The sequence below is a fragment of the Amaranthus tricolor genome, chromosome 1 (genome assembly GCF_026212465.1).
Source record: "Amaranthus tricolor cultivar Red isolate AtriRed21 chromosome 1, ASM2621246v1, whole genome shotgun sequence".
NCBI lineage: Eukaryota > Viridiplantae > Streptophyta > Magnoliopsida > Caryophyllales > Amaranthaceae > Amaranthus > Amaranthus tricolor.
The window spans coordinates 2,998,622-3,016,225 of NC_080047.1; the positions used below are offsets into that span (position 1 = coordinate 2,998,622).

General features: G+C 31.2%; 3 protein-coding genes across 3 annotated transcripts; all 3 read right to left on the reverse strand.

Annotated features, from left to right (window-relative positions):
- Positions 1 to 2,857: 2,857 nt before the first annotated feature.
- Positions 2,858 to 3,620, reverse strand: LOC130798962 (dirigent protein 23-like). Its single transcript, XM_057662054.1, has one exon. It carries the CDS (start codon positions 3,565 to 3,567, stop codon positions 2,974 to 2,976), a length of 594 nt encoding a protein of 197 aa, XP_057518037.1. The 5' UTR covers positions 3,568 to 3,620; the 3' UTR covers positions 2,858 to 2,973.
- Positions 3,621 to 5,801: 2,181 nt separating this feature from the next.
- On the reverse strand, positions 5,802 to 6,710 carry LOC130798972 (dirigent protein 23-like). Its single transcript, XM_057662064.1, has one exon. It carries the CDS (start codon positions 6,577 to 6,579, stop codon positions 6,016 to 6,018), a length of 564 nt encoding a protein of 187 aa, XP_057518047.1. The 5' UTR covers positions 6,580 to 6,710; the 3' UTR covers positions 5,802 to 6,015.
- Positions 6,711 to 10,304: 3,594 nt separating this feature from the next.
- Positions 10,305 to 14,896, reverse strand: LOC130798982 (uncharacterized). The gene is made up of 6 exons (XM_057662074.1): positions 14,441 to 14,896; positions 13,883 to 13,997; positions 12,891 to 13,532; positions 12,223 to 12,334; positions 11,556 to 11,614; positions 10,305 to 10,730 (listed from the first exon to the last, which is right to left on the reverse strand). Exons 1-5 carry the CDS (start codon positions 14,521 to 14,523, stop codon positions 11,589 to 11,591), a joined length of 978 nt encoding a protein of 325 aa, XP_057518057.1. The 5' UTR covers positions 14,524 to 14,896; the 3' UTR covers positions 10,305 to 10,730; positions 11,556 to 11,588.
- Positions 14,897 to 17,604: the final 2,708 nt, after the last annotated feature.

Below are 17,604 nucleotides of genomic sequence, written 5' to 3' on the forward strand. Positions count from 1 at the left end.
TTCGTGATCCTACTCGTCCTGATCATGTTTGTCTTCTTCGTAAGTCTCTTTATGGTCTCAAACAGGCTCCTCGTGCTTGGTATCACCGGTTTGCTACTTTTTCAACTACTATTGGCTTTTCTAACAGCATTTCTGATAATTCCCTGTTTGTTTATTGTCATGGCTCTGATATTGCTTATCTGCTATTATATGTGGACGATATTATTCTTACAGCTTCCTCAGATTCACTTCGTGAGTCCATTATGTCCAAACTTAGCTCTGAATTTGCCATGAAGGATTTGGGTCCTCTTAATTATTTCTTGGGTATTGCTGTTACTCGTACTGCTACGGGCCTCTTTCTCTCTCAAGAACAGTATGCCTCTGAAATTCTTGAAAAGGCTGGCATGTCTCAATGTAATCCTGTTGCTACCTCCGGCAAACTTTGTGCTAATGCTGGTTCTCCTTGTGAAGATCCTACCTTGTATCGTAGCCTAGCTGGTGCTTTACAATATCTTACTTTCACTCGCCCAGATATTTCATAAGCTGTTCAGCAAGTTTGCCTCTATATGCATGATCCTCGCATTGAACATATGGCTGCTATTCACCGCATTCTTCGCTATGTCAAGGGTACTCTTCCCTATGGTCTGCAGTTACATCGTTCTAATATTTCAACTCTTTTGTCCTATACCGATGCTGATTAGGGTGGCTGTCCTGACACTCGTCGCTCAACTTCTGGTTACTGTGTTTTTCTAGGTGATAACTTAATTTTTTGGTCAGCTAAACGACAACCTACTGTTTCCAAATCCAGTGCTGAAGCTGAATATCGTGGTGTTGCTAATGTTGTTTCTGAAACTTGCTGGATTCGCAATTTACTTCTTGAGCTGCAATGTCCTATTACCACAGCTACCCTTGTCTATTGCGATAATATTAGTGCCGTTTATTTAGCTGGTAATCCGGTCCATCATCAGCGCACTAAGCATATTGAGATCGACATTCATTTTGTTCGAGAAAAAGTTAAACGTGGTGATATTCGGGTGCTTCATGTTCCATCTCGTTATCAGATTGCTGACATTTTCACCAAAGGCCTTCCTCAAGTATTATTTGATGATTTTCGTTCCAGTCTCAGCGTCTCTAAACCGCCCGATTCGACTGCGGGGGGTGTATTAGAATATTAGAATATCTTAGAATATCTTAGAATAATATCTCTTTGATTTCTTGCATATTTTTGTATAATCTTTGTGATTATGTAGAATATTAGGAAATATTTAGTTTCCTAAAGTATAGTGACAATCTTGTATATATTGACATTAACATTAATAAGAAAGGCAACCCGAGTCATTCTTACACAATTGACATCGTTAATTTGGTCTTTGCAGACTCAACTATGTATACGACAACGAGCCTAGTAAACGCTTTAGCTTAGTAAGAAGAGAGATGATGAACTTGATGGTAAAACATCAACTAATAGCTCATAGAAATATTAGTTCATATAATTGGTTAGCCATCTAACTTCTGAAAAGATACTTAATATTTTAAAGAATAAGTCAACTTGTTAGGCCTTGTATATTATTGAATGTTTATGTTTGGGCTTTTGTATAGGTTAGGCCCAAATATGTTTATAACAAGTGGTATATAAACTTATGCTATTGAATAAAAGAAACACAAGTGGGAAAAATTAAACCCTAACACAACTAATAAATAATTAATATAATTGAGTGATTTTTTTAATAAAATTGAGATTTATTGAGAAATTGTCTATTAAATCAGTCTTTGAACAAGCAAAATAAATATTACACACTTACGCCAATGATATTATTTTATATTATCATACTTAAGTCTTTAATAACCAGCATTGACTTATTTTAAATATATCATATTTGTGCATACTTTGTTCATTAAATAACCAACCATATAGACTCTGACTCTTATAGGTGGTGACTACGAATATGCAATGAACAAGGGCTATGAAGAAAATAAAGGTTAAAGTACACTGTAAAAATGTAAAATCTTTTTTGTTGCAGATAAAATTTCTTTTCATATAATCAATGCAACCATAATAGAATATATTATTATATTATTATCAAAATAAAATTAGTAGAAGTATGTAAGAGAACATTTTTCAGCTATATTATATTTGACCCTTAAAAAGTTGAAAACAGTGGTTTTTTAACCAGTTAATTTCGTGAGAGACGACCTCAAAACAAAAAGCTCACATTTTTATCTTCTTTTTAATTTGTATTAATTAGACTATTTAACCTAAATATCTTATATATATCTCTCAAAGAGACTGTCTCTCACAATAATTTATGTTGTGTTAACAGTTTATCATTGTGTAATTCTAGAGTGGTATTACAAATTCTAAGAAATAAAGTACTTCAAAACTGACAAATAATTGTATTTGTGAATTATAATCATACATTAGAGTAACATTTCATATGACATAATAGTTGATAGATAATTATCTTTATATAGAAAATTTTGTATGAGACCGTCTCATCATAAAACGGATCCATACTAAAGGCCCATTAATAAAAAAAAAACAATAAAAAACTGAATTTTCACTTGTACAAGAAGCGATAATTTTTATTAAATAGTTTGAGCTGACTAAATTAAAGTCGTCTCACAGTGAGGTAGCCTCAATAAAAAATTAGTATTTTTAAAATGACTATAAAAAGTTGTTCTTATAAATAAGTGAATAAGTGATCACTTTAATGTTATAAGTAATCACTTTAAGATTATAAGTAATCACTTTAAGATTATAAGTAATCACTCTAAGACAACAAATATAAATTTGGTCAACTGTGAGACAATTTCATTTAAAAATTTGTATATTAACTATTATATTTCACAAAAAAGGAATATTCATTATAATCCATGATTACATAACCCGTAAATGTACAACCTAGCGGACATGGAATGACTAAATTGTACATTTTATTTTTTAACATTTATAAATACAAATATACAAAAAAAAAATAAAAAAATTAAAATCAACTATGAATTTGGAATCTTAGGGTGAAACATTGTAACATTATAACCAACAATGACAACACCCAAAGTAACATTAAAGTAGTAAGTTCGGGCCAAAGCAAAACCACGAGCCATCCTAAAAAGACCAGTACCTCTAACAACTGGTAATTCCTTGGCAGGATTCAATAGCTCATTCCGGCCCAAAATGACAAAAGAGCTGCCGTTAAAGATCCCATCTGTAAAGCTATAAGTCAAGCCCATCATAGAGCTCACACTTTCCTGCGAGGCCGAACCCGAAAAACCCTGTGCCCGGCCCAAAAGTTTGGAGTTCGGGTCTGGTCCCACTGTCAGTCGGTCATCGAGCATGTACAAGTTACCAAAGGGAAATACGCTGCTGGACTCTTCGGGCTGATATTGGGCTTGGGCTATCAAGGCAACAGTTGCAGAGTCTCCGATGGAGATTTCATGAAAGTAGAATTCTAGGTGAGTTTTGAGCTCATGACCATAGGGTTTGGTTTTGGCCCATGATAATTTTTCGGGCTTATAAGCCCAAGAAAAGCCCAACTTTGCTGTGTACATTGTGAATATAAAAAAAATAAAATTATAAATTCTTGACATTGATCTCTCTAATTTAGTTGCTTAATTTCCTTACTTATATAAGGAATTTTTGGCAAAATAAGAGTTGAAAAAGTCAATTAATCAATGAAGGGTATCGCAAATTGCGATTTACATTAACTTCTCTTTTTCTAACAAAAGTCAACGCTCACAGGTTATAATTTATTACAAAAATGGATCTGTTAATTATAAAATATTACACTTATGCTTAAGATATAAGTTTTTATATTCTTTAGCGTTGAAGCAAGTATCAAAACTCTAACTCACGGAGATGAATTTGATTACATTATTGAACATGTCATGTCTTGTACTTTGGAGAAGGAGGATGTGGATAAAATGAGATGTGATGAATTGAGGTTTGGATTACTATATGAGGTGATTAATGTGAAGTAAATGGATGCTTTGGGCAAAGCAAGGGAGGCTTTGATCATGACATGTAGAGGCTCTACTAAAATGTTGGACCATAACTTGAACGAGGCAATATAAAGCACTAGTCAGAGAGTCCCAAAAGCGTTGTGCTCGTTCAAGTAAGGTCAGTGCTTGTTTGAGCAACGTCAGTGCTTGTCCGAGCAAGCAAGCAGTGTGTGATTGAAGGTAAGTGCTCGTTCTAGCTGGGCACTTGCTCGTTTATTTTTCTGTTTTGTTTTCTTTTAAAGTTGCGATGAAGGCAAATAAAGGCTATGTACTATTGTTGAGTTATTGTTGATTGTAGAATGTTGTATGCTATATTTAAAGGGCATAGAACTTCTTTAGAACAAACAAGTTGTAAGTGATATTAGATAAAAAGGAGTCTAGGTGATTACCAAAAGAGTTTCTCTTCTTCTTTTGAGGATGATATTCATTGTTTGTGAGATCTTTGCCTTGAGAGTTTGTTCTCAAGAAGGAGTTTTATTTAATTGGTATATTGTTGAATCATTCATAAAAGTAAACATTGTTTGAGGGGAGGTAACCTCCTTATATTGTTGTGTATTGCCTCTATTGTTGTTATTTTGTTTTTTTTTTTGTGTTTTCTATCTTGTTCATCACTTGTGTGAGGCCTTAAACACTTTCATTTCATTTAGGATTACTAAAAATTTTACGCTTTGTAACTTTTACTATAAAGACTATAATTGAGGTACCTTTTACATTAAGGGAGTATCATACATTCTACTAAAACAATAAAAGAATATGCCCCATGTCATTTTAATATATCACGTTCTATCGTCTAAATTTATTAGTAATTAAATATGGAAACTTTGATTTTTGATTCAACTTTATTTCTTAATAATAATAATAGTACGAAAAAGGTTAATTCAAGAAACTTTGATTTTTAAAGTACACTTTTAAAATTAAAAAAAATTGGTAACTTTGATTTTAATAAATTTTAATGACTAAAACTACTAATTATACCTTATTTACGATACAGAAACTGTAACACCCCGGCCCCTCGGACCGCTGGTGACTACTCATACAGACTGTAGACTAGCCCCACAAACCAACACAAGTCTTTCCAGCGCACTTTGGCCTCACTCGTGCGCACCCGGGAAAACTTCCTAGGAGGTCACCCATCCTAAGATTGCTCCCCACCAAGCACGCTTAATTGTGGAGTTCTTAGCAAATGGGCTCCCTAGAAAAGAAGATGCACCTTGTTGATATGTGTAGTCTATCAATCCTTTTTCAAGCTAAATCTGGGGTATTACAGAAACAATTTGAATTAAGAATAGTTTTCAACTAAAAATAACCTTATAAATAAAAACCCTCAAATTATGTATTAATATTCATAATAACGTCAAAATATTCGTCAACTTAATTATTCAGCTAACTTCACTATTTACAAAATAATAACTAAAATCTTATCTAAAATAATTTTACAACGATAATTATGTTATAGGGAATGATATTTAGAGCATGTCATCAATAAAATATGTGTATGGTTATACCATATATTCATTTCATCGAAGAAAATTTGATATAATGTTTGCCTAATAATTTATATTTTGTTTAGTAAACCTTACATTAACATGCTTAAATTAATCAGTAAACATAGCAAAGACTATTTTTCATTAGTAAAAATTATTTTTTATCAGTATAATTATTTCAATTAGTGAAATAGGTTCATTTTGCTAATAATCTTTTAATTAGTAAAAAATAGTTATAATAAATTAAAATGGTTAGTTTAGAAAATTAAATAATTATATTTAATAAATATTTTTATATATAAATTAATGAAGTAATACATTCGTGCGCACGAGAATATATGCTACTAAATAGTAATAATCATCACCATTATATTCAATATATTTAGATCATAGATACATAAATAAATAATTACGTACATTAGTTCATATGATAATAATAGTGTACGTGAAACTAGAATTAAGTCTTGTCGTTACAGTAAGCATAATTCTCACTTACTTTTCTCTTTCCTTACTGGTAATCCTATAAAAAAAGTGTGTACAGTAATTGAGAAGCTTAAGGGTGAAAAACTGTAACATTATACCCAACAATAACAATCCCAGTATCATGATTCCACAAATAAGTCTGGGCCAAAGCATACCCACGAGCCATACGAAAAAGCCCAGTACCTCCTACAACGGGAAATTCCCTAATGGACTCCATAATCGGGTTCCGGCACAATAGACTGATAGAGCTCCCATTATAAACTCCTTCCACAAAGTTATAAGTTAAGGCCATAATTAAACTCAATTCTTCTTTGGAAGCTACACCATACATACCTTGGGCCTGCCCAACATGCAAAGAATTCGGGTCTGGGCTGACGGTTATTGGATTATCCGCCATGTAGAGCTCACCAAACGGGTTCGATGTTAAGTTGGTTTCTTGGCGTTGGGCTATTTTTACTAAACTTTGGGCTTTTCCATGGGCGGTTTCGTGGAAGTAAAATTGTAGGGTAGTCTTTTGTTCATGGCCATAAGGTTCGGTTTTGACCCATGTCGAATTAGCTTTTGCAAAACACAGTCTCGTATTATAAATTGTGAATACAAAAATTAAAGCTAATAACGACTTAGCCATGTACATAATTTTGTTAGTTTTTGTCTTTAGATTTGTGATTGGCCCTTAATATTATGTAGTTTGGTATCTTTAGGATGGGGGTAGGAAACTATATATAAGGAATCACTAGGAAAATCCTACAAAGAATGGTCAAAGGGATAGATATTGAGTGGTTTAGTTAGCTTAGGGATGGACATGGGACATTTATTGGGACTAAGGAGTGATGAAAAAATGTCTTATTGATTGTTGCCTATCTTTTTGTCCTCTTTTTAATGTCTACAAGTCACTTTAACAACATGGAGTAAACGATAATTCCTTCACCAATTACTATAATAATTGAAGGGTAAACATTTAAAATGAATAGTAGAATGAGTTTTGCGGCTCCTTTTGAATGTGTTGATACTTGATACTATTGAAGAAATGGATCTTTAAAAATTTGATCAGGAACTCCTCGTAGTTACTGTTGGGAGTTGAGACTTTATTCATTTGTCATTAATCCTTTATTCGTAGGATTTTATTTCCATCAACTGTTGATTTTATATTAAGACTTCTGACAACTATATTCTCATTAATAGGGTGCTTTAATCCTATTAAATCACATTTATGCTATTTGGCTAAGCTTAATTTGGTTTTAATATAAATGTTGGGAAGTGCCTAGTAGGTATTTAATCCTTTAGAGATACAAAATTCTTAGTTTCTTATATCTTCAATTTCTATTCATTGTGCTTTCTTTCAAAAAAAAAAGAACTTCTATTCACGGTGCAAGAGTATTATTTGTTTCACACCTTAAGTAGTAAAGTGTATATTGTTTCGAGTAGGTGTGTTAACCCTGGAAAAATTCCGTCTATTTACACTTAGGATAGTCGGAAGATAATTTTCTTATAAAACAACAAGTTTGTATCACGCCATACCTTTTCTTATCAAACACATGCTATACATAGCTTGAAATACATTTTTCATATACAAATGTTACACTTATTATCATTGATAATATAGGTTAATGACATTGAGAAGACCTTAAAAAAGGCATGTTTCCAACATGTATTATTACTAATGTTCCTAAGTTTGGTACTTAGAGGATTCATTAATCATCATCATTAACAAATCAAAATCCGGCTTGAAAATAGGGTCTGAGTGAGGGATAATGACAATCTAACAAACATTTCATACCTGTGTTTCTTTAGAAGAGAATATCGGTAAAATGTGTCAATTTTATCTCCAAAAGGTGATAGCTCTAGTCATTGACATAAATATTTTAAAAAAGTTAATCATTGAAGATTGCAATCACTTTTCATTTGATGCATTTTGTGGTATATCATGCATATACGTGGTAAATAAAATGGGTTTTGTGATGGAAGGAATTTCAATCGGAGTTATTTTCACTGGAACCCTAATAGTTTGACAAAACACCTTGCCTTTCTTATTCTAGTCCTGCTGGATCCTGACAGATTTGACTTTTGGAATTTTGGATACAATGTAATAGTAACGTGAAATACTATGGTTCTATACTTCTATATTAGATAATTCAATATGTATCACCCACGTTTCTTAGTAAGACTATTTCATATAATAATTTGTAAATAAAAATTATAGTAGAAATGCAATTTATATTAGTATGATGGATTAAAAACATTTATAACTCGACCAATAGAATAATGTAATTTTAATTTTAAAATATTTTAGAAATAATTTGATAGTCGGCTAAATATACACGACCGTCCATAAACACTTCATAACTGAGTTCAGCATAGTCTCTAATTGGAGGCACCGGCCTTGAGGCTCCATGGGCCATAAGCAAAGATACTGAATATGAGTGTGGATGCAGGCACGCAACACATGCCTTTATTATATATGGCGTTAAATATTTCATTTTCAATAAAGGTGATTGAGATTTAAATCTATTACCTCTTATTATGCTGACTTCTGATATTATGTCAAGGTACCAATTCAATAAAAAGTTTAAACTAATTGTTAGAACCTCATAATAAATAATATACTCTAACAGAAACAGATTATGAGCATCTTTTGTATGAGTTGTCTCACGGTGAAACAAGTCTATATATGAAGCTCAAATTAAAAGAAATTAATGAGTGTTGTAAAAATCTGGTTAGGCTCTTTAGATAATTTAAAACGGTCTCATAGAGAAATCATTGTTAAAAAGAATTTGTGGTAAGTAATAGAGTTCCTGATGCTGATATTTGAACAATCTGAACACGTTGACTAAATGGTTTTAGGCATTGCGATTATTGATTCATTGTGTTCAAAAGGGCTACTCAATCTACCATATGTTGACTCTTTATTTTTAACTTGTGTCTCATTGTGTTTAATTTGATTGACAATGGTGTTACAATGATGTCTTTGGCGGATGTAACTACGTAAGTCCTATACCGACCAGCCACCAACTATTACAATCGGTATAGTCTTAGTCGCTTATTTAATTTAGTACAAAAATACTCGATATTTCCAACCACTTATCATGATATTTGAGTAGTGGTTAATATCAACCACTTTGTAACTATAATATAATATGATAGGATCGTAATGGTATAAAAAATATACAAATTATCAAAAGAATATAATAATATGATTATACTAACTCTAACGTTGTTTTAGATTTGTATAGGTAATAGGTTGAAACTTAAAATATTTAATCCAATAATAATTTATTTTAGTTAATCTGTTCAGAACATTAATCATTATTTTTAATTAAATTAGAAAAGATATAGATTATGTATAATATGTTCTAAGATTAGTACATAACTCCATACCGTTATGGATTATGATAAATAAAATTATTTTAATTGATGACATATAAACATAAATGACACTCTATTACAGTAGTAGTGCTAGCAACTAGCAAGTAGTAACAGCTGTTATGTCCTGCAATAACATTATTTTATATAAATTCTGAGAGCTACGATATCAACAAATGGGGATGTAGCTCAGATGGTAGAGCGCTCGCTTAGCATACAAGAGGTACGGGGATCGATACCCCGCATCTCCAAATTTTTTTGACTTAGGCGCTGGTCTACGGAACCAGAGATTCTGGGTTCGATCCCCAGTGGAGTCGGTTTTTATCCTCCATCAATTACAGCACTTGCCCATTAATATGAATATCTATCTTATTTTATAGTCATATATTACCTGGAATCTTTTCATCAATGCCTTTAAAAAAAAATTATACAATATGTATAGTCTTTTAGGTTATGTATAAGAAAAGCTAAAAGTATAAATTTAAAGCATTTTTCCAATTTGAAAGTCAAGTCAAATTTATATTCTAGTTATATATAAATTGGTTAGTAACCCTTTGATCTAAAAATAAAAACCGTAATTGATTTTGGTGATAAATAATCTCATCATGTCATGCTGAGTCATGGATAACATTTATAGTTTATGCATAGCTACTTAACTAGTAGACAATACCATGATCTTAAAAAAAAAAATACTTCGTTCTATTCTATTCATTAATTTTCTTTATTTTTTGTCACTATTTACTTATTACTATTAATTATATTTTCTGTCACTATTTACTTATTACTCTTAATTATATTTTATTCCTAATTTATAGGTTAAAACATAGTTACTTGTAAATTAATTTAATTTCTCTCAATACAAGAATTATTAATATCAACTTTTTATAATTTTTAATTAAAAACAATTAGAGATATTAAGGATCAAAATATTACTTTAACGGATTGAATAAGAGGGAGTAACATTTTCCCCCTTAAGATCTCAATGTTGGTTGCGAGAAGAAATAATATAGAAGTTTTAATTTGCAATAATTCTGTTATTTACAAGACTAACCAGAAAAAGGATAGCATTACACTTGAAGCAACCGCTCTTGTTGGATTACAGGTAGACTGAAGGGAGGGGAGGATCAGGTGAAAATCAAACCACAACCTTACATGGAAAAGTGATACTTGCTCCAACCGAGAAATCAACCACTCTTAAGTGTTACAATAGAAGCTTTCCTAATATTCTAAACTATGTGGTAAATCTTGAATCAGTAGCAAATAAAAAAAGAAAAAGGGGAAAGGTAAAAGAGGCCTTTAATAATTGGGGGCTTAGCATTCCAGACAGCAATATGTGAACAAGTTCAACCAATTCAGACAGCATGGGCCAAGTTTATAGAATACTGATTAAATCCTTCTTTATCATTTGGAATAATCTATTCACACCTGGACATTAACAGAAAACACTTCTGAATCAGCAACAAATTTTAGTGATTATTTTATGAGTCATCAATCACCAAATCTTCTCTGTCAAACAAGGCACAATCACATAAAATAAAGGAGCACAAATAAGTTTGAATAATTGAATTTGGTGACAGATCAACTTGGCTGCAACTTGTTTGAGAAAAATCTTTCCATTACACCATAGATTTATAATTTAACATAAATTATGTAATATTCAATCCTACTTGAATATCAATGACCAGGAACGAAACATGGGAAATGAGGGGAAATTTCTGGTGTTAGTAGTACTAGTATAGGTCAAACGGTTAATACAACAATCATCACACGTATTTAGATCTCGTCTAGAAATATTAGTCACATGTGCCCCTATTATGGGATGTCCAGTGAGGGTTTCCTAATATAGCAATGGTTTGTTGTTCAGACTCGGGTGTTCATTCGGGTTATCGGGTCAATTTCAGGTCAGGTGTTACAGGTTGGTTCTAAATCGGATTTTATGTCCGCATTGATTTTTACATTATTTTTAATACATTTTGAAGTTGGGTTTGGTTCCAAGGTCGGGTACATATCAGGTCAATGGGTCTATTTTGAACACCTCTTAATAAGATGAATATGAAACTCGTTACAATTATTAGAAATGCATTTGATCATGGAATAGATAATATGTTTTTATTTGGGGGGGGGGGGGGGGGGGGGGGGGGGAATGATGCTGCTCATAGTGAATAATGGCACACATCTCAGTCCTCAGATGATACTACAGGTTTTGTAGCAGATATCTAAATTTAAGCACAAAAAAGTAAATAAAAATACCTAGTGACCTTGCAGGCTGAAGTAACAATTTCCTCAGCTCGAGTGAAAAAGGTATGGTACTGCAGAAAAACAGGCCATCGGATCATTTTAACTTAAAATTAGAAAGATAAACAAACTGAACATAAAGCATAATATTAGACTAGAGTTTGAAAATAGAGATGAATTGTATGTCTAATGTCTGTAAAGCATAGAAACATCTAAGGCTTTATTAAGGTAGGCAGAACTAATGGTGTTTTTCTCACTATACAAAACTTCACTCTGGGGAAGATGTTTATATAGAAGCAAACGGTTCAATATCAAAGCTTTAATGTGATGCTATGATAGCTATGCAAGGGATCAATAACAAGTCTTATTTGATAGTCCAAGGTGAAACAAGAAAATGGTCGAGAAAAACAATAAAAAAATTCCGAGCATTGTACTTGATACACTTGTACACAGCGGATTAAGAGTTGACATAGTTCCATAATCTAGTGTACATTGGATTAATTTTCCGATGCACTTCTGTGGACCGTAGCTAGTTAAGAGTAAACAGGTATAAAAGCCTACATCTATTTTCCCCTCGACATTTTTGGGTGAAGTAAATTCGTGAGAGCAAAGAAATTTGACGGTCTGAACATGTGCAGATCTTGCAGCGTACAGATTTTAAACTAAGAAGAAATGTACTCACCAAGCAGAAAGAATGATACCATCAAAATGAGAACAAGTCGCATAGAAGAATTGAATTGAATGCGTCTTGAGCTTTGCATCTTGCTAGTTGAACCACCAGAGAACTTATAAAGCTGCCAAAATAATTTTGCAGTTAATACGTAAGTATCACATAATCAAACAACAAAACATATGGAGGGTGTTTGGCAAAATAGTTTATCGGGAAATTTAAGCTTATTTTGATATAATTAGAGGGTTAGGTAGCCAAACTAACCAATGCTAATGTTGGTAATTAGCTTGTTAAAACAGCTTATTGTTATGAATAAATCGTTTTTGAAAAAGATGTTCATAGCAGCGGATTCCAGATTAAACCAATTAATAAGATCAACTAGTCAAATCAGCCACTGAAATCAGCTATCAGATACCAGTTATCAACCATTTTCCAAAACCCCATAGTGATTCCCAAGAAAGAAACAAGTTTTTTTAACATAGTGCAAGATAAATGGTACTTGTTTCATCCACAACTTTCTTCCTATCTTCTACATAATGCAAAACAAGCATCTTTAGGCTTCTATTTCTTTTATTGTGCGGAAGGGAGAAAAAAGATTTCATTCATAATCTCGGTTATGTTACAAAAATCACTCTTCCACAGCAATCAAACTTACATTCATGAAAATTAGCTCAACTGACCTTATTGATGCAATTCATTCCTCGAAACTGAAATAAACTTGACGCTTTGTAGCCCTTCTCTTTCGGTGTGGCCTCAATGGTCCTTGTATGAGTATCTTCATTAGGAATCACAATCTTCAATGAACCAGAGTTTGTTGAAACATTTGTCCTCTTAGCACCACGAGTTCTCTCGGTTTCACAATTCATATCCCCTCTCGTCCCAACGGCTTCCATTGCACTACATTCTAAGAGGGAATTAGGTTGCCCAATGTTAATGACAATATCATCTCTTAATGTAGTTGAACCTTTAGTGTGCGCATTAGACGCCATACTGCAACTACTACTACAACCAGCATAGTCCAAATCTTTTTTCTTAAGATTCTCCTGATCTAAACTCGTGTTCGAAACTTTATTGCTAGAACTCTTGCTGAATGTTCTAGAAGAACCCGAGAGGAACATAGCTAGATCATCTCGCTCATCTTCATCCAAATTCACCCATCGAAATGGTTGTTTTCCTTCTTCATGTAAAGTCTCCCTCAACGTATCCTCAACCCGAGAAATTTGGCTTTCAATGGCAACAACAAATTGTTGGTGCCTCGCCATTTTATTCTGATCACGGCAATTTCCATAACTTAAATTCACCGCCTTCTCAAATTCCTCCAACTACACTTAACAAAGGTCACCAAATGACTTCACAAGACAATAAAAATCAACAAACACACTACACTTCCAGCAACAATACAACATATCATTACCCCAATGCCATTAATTGGCTATATAAGAGTCAGATAGACGCAACCTTACCCTTGTTAATGATAACAAAGAGGTTCTTTCCAATCGACCGTTCGTAGCAAATATCATTTCTAGCTTCACAATCTGATACACTCCATCATAATCCTAAACCAAGTAACTATAAACCTTTGTCCCATCAAGATAAGTGACATCATTTCTAGCTACAATAGCATAGAAGATATGAAATTATGTAAAATTATAAAGCTACAATCAGCAAATACCTGCCATTTCGCAGTTCCTAGAGCAGTTTGGACCTCTCGACGAAGCTCATCTAAATCACTGGATGATATCCCTTCTTTCTTCTGTCTTACCCATGTCCGATAAGCTGATTCTAAGCTGAAGTCAACAATTTTAGCATAAGTACAAACTATTTCCCCTTAAAATTTCAATAGCACCTAAAATTTAATACAATTATACTCAACAAACAGTTTCAATATCAAACATAATTGACTATCAACTTAACCAATTTTCCTACTAACAATATAAGCTAAGAGATTCTTTCTCAAGTTTTTTTTTTTTTTTTTTTTTTGCCAAAAAATAACAATCAATAATCCAAAAAGGAATTAATCCACGACTTCAGGCAACTAAGATTTAACAAATTCATCCACAAGCATACTTAACACAAAAGGGTTTTTCTAAATCTAACCCCAATTAACATAATTTACAAGAATAACAAATTCCAAATACAAAAAACATAAACCCATGTAAAAACAATAAATACCCAGATCATACAACCTTAAATCAAATAAAAAACCCTAGGAAAAAAAAGGTAAACATACATATCAGTAGATTCTTGGACTTCTTCAGCAGCAGAGAAGAAGGCATCTCGTTGCCATAAATCAAAAGAGTTAGATACCAACATCTTTCAACGATGAAATCCGAAAAAGAAAATTCTTTAAAAGATTAAAGAAATAAAAATTAAGCCTTTAATCCGCCGAGGATGGAAATTAGTGAAAAAAATTAGTTTAATTAGGGTGGAATTTACGCGTCTCGGACGGATTAGGCTTTGCCTTATAAGTTTCTGGGTTTTTGAATTTGTTCTTGTTTTTGTAAATTTTGTGGGTGAAGAGTTTACAAGAAGATGAAACAGAAAAGCAAATTGTTGCTTTGGAGATGGAGACAACAAATTTGAAGGAAGAAGGGAATGCTTTCCTTTGGTTCCAACCTTCTTTTTATGTTGTGGTTTTGTTTTGTTTTTTTTTTTTTATTTTAGATTTTTATATTGAATATTGAATAAAAAATACTCCTGTATATTAATCGGATACGTTTTAAAGCTCCTATATTCAACTTAATTACGGAATTAACTTGATTAATAATGATTATCTAATCATTATAAATTTAATAGGGTGTGTGCCGTTGGTTATAGTTTAGTGACTTATATTTTTTAATACTTTAAAGTGATTATTTATAATTTGTAAGTGATCATTTATAATTTATTCATTCCAATTTAGTTGTAACATTTAAAAAACAACATTATTTATTCATCACTCTTAATTTGTAATTAGTTTTAATCTATAAGTTAAAACATAGTCAAGTCAGATTTTGTTTGATTCTTCTCATTGCAAATATTATTAATATCAAATTTTTATAATTTTTTATTATACATAATAACAAATAATCTTAAAGTGATAACTTATAATTTAAAATTTCTATTCACTAAAAATATCTCATTTCTATTTTTGTCATTCTTTTTTACCCTTTTACCCTTACTACAACAATACAATAACATATAAATATCAATACCTTTTATTGAAAACAGAGTTTTCCACCCACTTTTAAGTGGTCCCCCACCCCTCTTTGATTTTGGTGCAAAACCTAAATGTCTCATTCTCTATCGATAGGAGGGAGTATAAAAATTTCAAACTTTAGATTAGGTGATGAACTTTCCATATTTTTAAAATAATTGACCTAATAATCAATAAATTATTATTGATAAAATTATTAATAAAATTTAAATTATAGAGTAACCACTCTATTTGTTCCTTTTTGTTCGTGCATTTCACTTTTTCATATATTTCAAAGTAAATTTTAAGCCTCGATACTTCATAGTACGCATAATAAAAAATTATAAAAATTATATATTAAAATTTTTTGCATCAAGACAAATTTAACAAGATCGCATATAAATATATTTTGTTTTGAATATATATTTCAAAATTCAAATTAAAATTTTTCTCTCATAAAATTTAAAAAAAACTTAGAGTGAACAAATAAAAACGAACAGAGGGAGTATTTATTGCTACCATAGCTGCGGAGTATTAATTGACTAATTGTTCAACAACTCTCAAATGATATATAATTACTTTAAAAAATCAAGTATTTCCAAATTATTAGCCTTTGTACACCTAATTATCCCCTAAATTATTGTTTGACTTATTAATCAATTATTCATATAACAATTTATCAGTTTCTTACTAAAAGTTGTGAAACACAATGATATAATTTGAAAAAGTTATATAAAAAAAATCCACTTATAATATTGAAAATTGATTTTGTGACAACCTTAAGACACATATATTTTATAATTTTTCATCTATTAATTTTTTTTAGAGGAATAATCAAGTAATATGTTTTTAGTTAAGACTTGGTAGTGTTTACTTATTCCACTATAGACGAAATTTGTTAGACATTTTGCCAAGTCATCTCTTTTACGACTTTGTTCCTACATCAATAATAAGAATTATGAGTAGCTATACTATTTTTTATTTAATTGAATTGATTAGAGTAATTATGTTAATTTAAGTTTGCCGACATTTTTAATCAAATTTGGTACTCCAATTTAATAAGCTCTCATCATTCCATTAACAGCGCCCTACTCTTTGCGTTTGTTTAATTGTTGGTTGTTGTCTTATTAAATTGATTTGGTTAACAAATTGAAAGTAAAATTAATTTTTATTGGTTTTTAAACTAGTTAAATAAGTCTATTATGTAAGAAAATACTTTCTTCTATTCATTTTAAGTGTTTTATTTTCTTTTTGGGTCAAATCACCCTAAATGTTTCATTTTTATTATGGGTATGTTAATTTTACCAATTTATTCCTACTAAACTTAACCTTTTTACATCTTTACATTAACTAACCCCACTTTCACCACTATAAAATTTTAAAAACTTACATTTTTTTTTCTTACACATGTGGTCCCATATGACTACTTAAAAAATGGTGAAAAGTCAAATGAGACACTTAGAGAGAATAGGAGGAAGTATTTCTTTAACCTTCTTACCTTGCATCTTGATGTGAATTAGACTTGTTACTTTAATATATGTTTTGAATAAAACTAGAGAATTACTTATAAATTCTTTTAAAATTTTGACAGATGTTATCTATATTTATTGGTCCTGACTTATTAAACCAACAAAATAAATTAAAATACGATTAAAATTTTGTTTCCTATTTAGCTTATATAGTTGTTGATATTAGTTTTTTTTAAAGGAATCTAGATTCGTTGATAAAAATATCATATGACATTTACAACAGAGGAACAATCCATCAAATACACAAAAATTTTTAATCAAATAAAATTTAATATAGAAAAAGCCACGATCATTATAAATGAAATCTAACACTGAAGTTTGTTGTCTATCACATTTCTGCATGATACAACCTCCTCCGAGGTGGTCTTTAGATGTGTCTAGCTTTGAAATAGAGATAAGTTTAATACTATTAACCGTATTAGCAGAACTGACACTCATGATAACGTCATATACATCAAAACAAGTAGTTAATTCATATATTAATAAAATGCATTATTGGACTAAATCAACACATATACTTCCTATATTCTCAAATACTTGCTACATAACGATTTTTGATATTGTTTATCGTTTAAGCTTATTTTATATATTGCAGCTAATAAGTAAGAAAAAATATAACCAAATAGGATTTTGTTTGAATCGTCTAATTGCATACTTTCATAATATAGACTTATTATAATTTTTAAATGT

What these genes read in the sequence shown, in the direction of transcription:
- LOC130798982 (XM_057662074.1), bottom strand. Translation starts at nt 14,523, where the DNA reads ATGTTGGTATCTAACTCTTTTGATTTATGGCAACGAGATGCCTTCTTC. An exon ending in GTCCAAGAATCTACTGATAT is followed by an intron (nt 13,998 to 14,440) that starts GTATGTTTACCT and finishes TGTTGACTTCAG; the next exon opens with CTTAGAATCAGCTTATCGGA. An exon ending in GAATGAATTGCATCAATAAG is followed by an intron (nt 12,335 to 12,890) that starts GTCAGTTGAGCT and finishes TTATTTTGGCAG; the next exon opens with CTTTATAAGTTCTCTGGTGG.
- LOC130798972 (XM_057662064.1), bottom strand. Translation starts at nt 6,579, where the DNA reads ATGTACATGGCTAAGTCGTTATTAGCTTTAATTTTTGTATTCACAATT.
- LOC130798962 (XM_057662054.1), bottom strand. Translation starts at nt 3,567, where the DNA reads ATGTCAAGAATTTATAATTTTATTTTTTTTATATTCACAATGTACACA.